This window comes from Sinocyclocheilus grahami, unplaced genomic scaffold (assembly GCF_001515645.1).
Source record: "Sinocyclocheilus grahami isolate Dianchi unplaced genomic scaffold, SAMN03320097.WGS_v1.1 scaffold913.1, whole genome shotgun sequence".
Lineage (NCBI taxonomy): Eukaryota > Metazoa > Chordata > Actinopteri > Cypriniformes > Cyprinidae > Sinocyclocheilus > Sinocyclocheilus grahami.
The window spans coordinates 96,258-103,185 of NW_015506092.1; the positions used below are offsets into that span (position 1 = coordinate 96,258).

The 6,928-nt window shown below is 36.1% G+C and overlaps 1 protein-coding gene across 1 annotated transcript in view; it reads right to left on the reverse strand.

The window, feature by feature from the left end:
• Positions 1–2,538: 2,538 nt before the first annotated feature.
• The window catches only part of phgdh (phosphoglycerate dehydrogenase), a 15,727-nt gene continuing 11,337 nt past the window's right edge, over positions 2,539–6,928 (reverse strand). Inside the window, exons 10-12 of the mRNA XM_016249143.1 lie at positions 4,597–4,724; positions 4,278–4,494; positions 2,539–2,915 (exon numbers count right to left, since the gene is read on the reverse strand). Coding sequence (XP_016104629.1) covers positions 2,761–2,915; positions 4,278–4,494; positions 4,597–4,724 — 500 coding nt within the window. The 3' untranslated portion in view covers positions 2,539–2,760. The remainder of the gene's footprint in view (positions 2,916–4,277; positions 4,495–4,596; positions 4,725–6,928) is intronic.

Genomic DNA, 6,928 nt, shown 5'->3' on the forward strand with positions numbered 1-6,928 from the left:
CACTTGTTTTGGGAATTAAAAGGAGCCAAAATATTTTTTGTCATATATATGTAATACACCGCTGTTTAAAAGTTTGGGATCAGTACGATGTGTTAAAATGTGTTTCACAGAAGTCTCTTCTGTTCATCATGGCTACATTTATTTGACCAAATCTACAGAAAAATTTGTAATATTGTAAAATATTATTGCCATTTAAAATAATGGTTTTCTATTTTAATATACTTTAAAATATCATATATTTCTGTGATCAACGCTGAATTTCTAGCCATTACTGCAGTCTTCAGTGTCACATGATCTTTCAGAAATCATTCTAATATGCTGATTTATTATCAATATTGGAAACAGTTAATTTTTTTGAAACCTGCGATACTTTGTTCAGGATTATTTGATGAATAAAGTTAAAAAGAACAGCGTTTATTTAAAATAGAAATCCTTTCTAACAATATTAAACAAAAGTAACAAGTCTTTATCACTTTTTTGTTTCTCAATTTAACATCCATGCTAAATAAAATCATTCCTTTCAAAAAAAAAAAAGGGGGAAAAAGAAAAGAAAAAGGGAAGAATATACTGACCACAAACTTTTTAACAGCAGTGTATATTTTTACAAAACATTTCCATTTTGAGTAAGTGCTGTTATTTTTAAACTTTTGTTCATCAAAGAATCCTAAAAAAAATTATCACAGGTTCCAAAAAAATATTAAGCAGCAAAACTGTTCCCAATATTGATAATAAATCAGCATAGCCTATTAGAATGATTCTGAAGGATCACGTGAGACGCTGAAGACTGGAGTAATGATGCTGAAAATTCAGCTTTGATCACAGGAATAAACTGCATTTTAAAATATATTCAAATAGAAAAGTTATTTTAAATTGTAATAACATTTCACAATATTAATGTTATATTTCTGATCAAATAAATGCAGCCTTGATGAGCAGAAAAGACTTCTTTAAAAAAACATTACAAATCGTACAGAATGATTCTGAAGGATCACGTGAGACGCTGAAGACTGGAGTAATGATGCTGAAAATTCAGCTTTGATCACAAGAATAAATTACATTTTAAAAGATATTCAAATAGAAAACAGCTATTTTAAATTGTAATAATATTTCACAATATTAATGTTATATTTCTGATCAAATAAATGCAGCCTTGATGAGCAGAAAAGACTTCTTTAAAAAAAACATTACAAATCGTACTGACAGTGGCAGTTCGTGGGTTTTAAAATAGAGGAGGCACACTAATTGTATTGGTCTGGGATCCCCGACGATTATTCGTATTATTTGCTTAACCACTTTAAAATGGCTTTTTGGTTGCTTTTAGTCAGAAAACGACATACATACAGCAAGATAATATAATTTCACTTACCTGGCCTATCACTTGAAGCAAACATCCATCCCTTCTTAAAAGAGCACTGCCTGTTGTGCCATTTAATTAAGCCGACTGCCTATATCCAGCTTAGGCTGTTTTCCCTAAATTTGTATATATACTGTTTGAATGACAGCTTGGTAAATCTGTTGTGATTGGTTGATATCAGAAGGAGGCTAGCCTCCCTTACAAGGGTTTTTTTTTCTCAACACTCCTCAGCGCTGAAAGTGAACACTCGATGCTGATTGGCTAATTTCTTTTTACCAACGGAGGCACGAGAGCTCATCTCTCCCCCGGCCTCCCCCTCTCCTTCTCGATCACCTAGCGGTTGTAATTACAAAAGCAGATTCGGCACATTCGCGATAGAAAAGCGGTGCTTTCACGTTATGGTAAAACTGTGAAATTACAAACAACAAATACACATTCTGAGACATGAACTGAAATAAATTGTGCATTTTATTAACCTTAAATCGTCCTCCTCCCATTTTCACCTCAAAATTATGGGGAAGCTGTGCCTCCCATGCCTCCCCCGACCAGCCGCCACTGATTACTGATCCCAAACTTTTGAACGGCAGTGTATATAAAACATAAAATGTGGTATAAAAAGACTTTGACAATACATTAACAAATAAAATCTCTCTCTCTCTCTCTCTCTATATATATATATATATATAGAAAGAAAAAAATACTAAAAGCAAAATGCTATTTGTTAATGCATATTAGCAAGAAGTTTGAAACGCAGAAAAACACATCTGTTAGTGTTCAGTAAATTTCTATATTATTTAGCAGGACATTGGCATTAGCTATTTGTCATTTTTATACAAAGGATCCAACGGCAACCCTTTAGTATGATGAAAAGAGACAAACTCCACTGCAAAGCACTGACCGTTGTTATTTTAATCAAACACTTTCATTTGGAATACAGTGGTTTATATATATATATATATATATATATATATATATATAGAAAGAAAAAAAGACTAAAAGCAAAATGCTATTTGTTAATGCATATTAGCAAGAAGTTTGAAACACAGAAAAACACATCTGTTAGTGTTCAGTAAATTTCTATATTATTTAGCAGGACATTGGCATTAGCTATTTGTCATTTTTATACAAAGGATCCAATGGCAACCCTTTAGTATGATGAAAAGAGACAAACTCCACTGCAAAGCACTGACCGTTGTTATTTTAATCAAACACTTTCATTTGGAATACAGTGGTTTTAGTAAACCCTAACAACAAAAAGTAAAAATAGGACTATTTTTCCACACAGTTGTTTTAGGAATTGTAGTGTTATGAACGATGTGAGTAACAGTGAGCAATGAAATTCAGTCAGGCTAGAGCTAAAGCTGCTGGAATGTTAAGTGTTTCCCATCAGGATCACTGACAGATATTCAGACCGTGAGCTGTGCAGCCTCTTTCGCTAAGGACTTCAGGGCACCGATGTCCCCCAGCAGTGAAGATATACCCATGCAGTACCACTGCTCAGCACTGCTGACAGTAGAGGCACTGAAGGACTGCAGCAACACACCTGCTGCTGCCAAAACCCCTGAGAAAGATAGGAAAGCATCATTCAATTGTGATTTTACTGAGCCCTATTGTCTCATTCAGATTAAGAGTCATTACTCACCCATATGTCATTCTCAACCCATGCGTTTTTCAAGAATTTCTGAAGTTTTTCCCCATATAATGAAAGCACTTTTATAGTATTGTTAGTTTTTAGTTCTTTATAGTTTTTTACAACTGGACAGCACCTTTAAGAATGAAAAAATAAATAAGGGGGGCGGGGGGAACTAACCTTACAGACTGGTTACATTTTTATTGATCTATTTATATAAAATTAAATTTATAAATAATAGATAAATAAGTATATGTAAAAACACACACATACGACTGTAACTCTAAATTTACATTTAGTCATTTAGCAGACGCTTTTATCCAAAGCGACTTACAAATAAGGACAATAAAAGCAGTCAAAACTAACAGAAGAGCAACAATATATAAGTGCAAATGACAAATCTCAAAAAGTTAGCCTAACGTAGTACACACAAAGAAAAACAAGTAGATAGAATAGAAAATATAGAAAGCTAGTGTTTGTTTGTTTTTTGTTCTTAAATAAAAATAAATAAAAAAAGATAAATATAGATAAAGTAGAATTAAAATAGAATAGAAAGTGTTAGAGTTAGAGGGTCAAATAAAAGTAAAATAAAATTAAGTAAATAAAATAACCCAGGTCAAAAAATGTATTGCCATTTGACCAATACATTTCCATGACTTTCAGTCGTTTGTGAATTATTGATAACAATTTTCTAGACATTACACTCATAAAGAGCCATTTCTGGCCAATATTTTAGAGCTGAGCTGGAAATGACTTTTAAATTTCCTAATATTACTAGGTTTTCAATCAGTTTCCCTGCAGAAATTCATTTCAGATATTCTTTCCATTTGTGACCCTGGACCACAAACCCAGTCTTAAATGTAAATTTTTCAAAATTGAGATTTATACATTATCTGAAAGCTGAATAAATAAAATGTCCATTGATGTATGGTTTGTTAGGATAGGACAATATTTGGTCGAGATACAACTATTTGAAAATCTGGAATCTGAGGTTGCAAAAAAAATCAAAATATTGAGAAAAATCGCCTTTAAAGTTGTCCTTAGCGATGCATATTACTAATCAAAAATTAAGTTTTGATATATTTATGGTAGGAAATTTACAAAATATCTTCATGGAACATGATCTTTACTTAATATCCTAATGTTTTTTGGCATAAAAGAAAAATCTATAATTTTCACCTATACAATGTATTGTTGGCTATTGCTACAAATATACCCCAGCGACTTAACACTGGTTTTGTGCTCCAGGGTCACATTTAAGGTTATTTGTGCAGAATGTGAATCAGCCTTTACCGGTCACAGAGAGCAGGAGCTCAGTGGAGTTGGATGCTTTGAAGAACAGCAGGTGTCCAGTGAGAGGAACAGGCTGTCGAAACACACTTCCATTCAGCTCCAGGAGCACAGGAACCCCGGCCTGCACGGAGCCTACAGCCGTATAGCTACTGCCGTTCACAGAGACCTCCAGCACACACACCTCACGCTCATTTGAGTCTTTATGATCCGTCTGCACCTGGTGGTTTGTGACAAAGGGACAGATTAGAGCACTGCTGGGAAAATAACTTAAAATACAGAGTAGTTCAAAAATATGAAACTAACTGTAAAGAAGTCTTACTGTAATTCCGGTCTCTGCAGCTAGAGGCAGTGCATTCACCAAGTTGGGGCCTTTCTGAGGACCTTCAGTGAGCAAACCAACTACAGCTGCGGAGCTCAAAAACCCAGAGGACTTCTTCAAGGACTCCCCTGAACAGCAAAAATAAATAAATACATATTTTATATATATTATTGTTAAATTGTATATTCATATTATATAATAAAATGTAAAAATACTTTTACAATAATATATAAGATGTAATGCCATTTGACCAGAGCAGGGTTTTGAGTTTATGAAAAGCCAATAAATAATTAAATGGATTATAAAATTATAAAGACATGCGGCTGCACAATTTAATTGAAATAAAACTGATAGAATTTATAATATATATTTTCATATATATATATATATATATATATAGATTGCATATGAGATTATGTTATAAGGCAGTTCAAATCACAATCACAATATATAACAAAATACCGTATTGGCCCGAATACAAGACGACCCTGATTATAAGACGACCCCCCCTTTTTCCAGATGTACCTTTTGGAAAAAGGTTTTTTTTTTTAAAAAAACATCTTGTTTTTTCTCAGTAAAACACATTTTGTCTTCAATTATTTTCATATTGCATATTTTTCCTGTTTTAATTTTTGTTTTGAAAGTATGGTAAAAACTGGTAAAATGTACCAACAATCACATTTTAAAAAAATATACCCTTTTTGATATACCATAAAAAAAAATAATAATAAAAAAAAACAGGTAGCCCATCTGATTTAGGACATTTAGGCTATCCATCTAATAGTAGCCTACCAAAATCTTATTAACAGTAGAAGTTCAATCTTACTGTAGTCTTCAAATCTGGGTAGTGTCTTACGTTTTAAAATCACAAAGGGAGTTTGGTCCCATCAGGATAACGTGACAGTCACGACTCATGCAGCTGTAAGCTTTTCTTTTTCTTTTGTTTTAACTCGCGATCTTTACAACACGCATTACATTACGTATTTCATGGCACACTCGTTTTATGCGTATTTGGCGCCACCTATTGTTGTGGGTGTATTATTGACATGTCAAAGTCTAGACCCTGAATATAAGACGACCGCGATTTTTCAGATGTATTTCCAAGAAAAAAACATCGTCTTGTATTCGGGTCAATACGGTAATTGCAATATAATTTTTGGTGTGCACTGCAACCCTATGCATAAAGAATTTTAAAGGGGTCATATGATGCGATTTCAATTTTTCTGCTTCAGCGTGCTGTAAGCCCAAGCACGAGAGGCAGTGATCATGACCGTCAGATGAAGGCAGGAAACGACCGCATCCAGAAACGCACGAGCGGGAAGCCATCTTTAAAAAGACGCCCGTCGCTCGTGAAGCTCTTTTAGAAATAGCTCTTTTAGAATTTTTGGAAACACTCTTTTAGAGAGAGCGCTGAAGCGCCCAGGGGAGGTCGCGGCAAGACCACAGAATGAAAGCTGCAGCCCGCCGAGATTTCAGCAGCCTGAATGGCAACCCCCGCTGATACGCCGTCACACCAACGCCAGCTGTTTCTCTCGAACACTCGCGGAGATTCGTCTTGAAGAAGGCTCGGCTCCGAAGCGAAAAGCTGATGTGCGTTTGCACGCGCTCTCCTTTTATATCCGCGCTGCGGGGCGGGGTGCGCGTGGCGAAACACGCACGCCAACTGTCATTGGCTTGTTTAGTTAACACTCGAAGGTGATTGGGCTCTCGGGCGAGATCCCAATTCGTCAGTCACTGACGTAACGTAGAACGTGACTGACTGAATGGGAACTACTTTGTTTGGCCTTCCAAAAGAAGACGATATCCGCTTCGGCATGCCTAGAGCTGATCTGTGCTGGTCGCTGAGGAAATACATCAACTTCACGCTGTGGATCACCGGATCGGCTTTCACCGTGGACAAAGCGGAGTCCAGCCTGGGGTCATCACATGTGGTTGCCGCAAACCTGCCGGATGCTCCTTCGTCGAATCCGCCGGTTGCGCCGTTCTCAAGCCCGCCCGCCTCTGCTCACTCAAGCCCACCCGCCTTCGCTCACTCTAGCCCGCCGTGTGTTTCGTTGTGAAAGCGAAACTACTTTGTTTGGTCTTCCAAAAGAGGATACGACTAGAAATCAGTGGATAAGTTGTATTTACAACACTGTTCCAGAACACTTCAACCCAAATATTCAGATGTGTCCAGCGCATTTTATGGAGGACTGTTTCCTGATCCTGGTAGAGTAGACTACAATGCCGGCTGTTCCGACTCAAAGACTAAGTAAGCTTTTGTTATGCAAGACTGTAAGTACGTTATTTGCCACTGATGATTCAAACAGGAGTTTTGAGCAGTGTAGAGTAG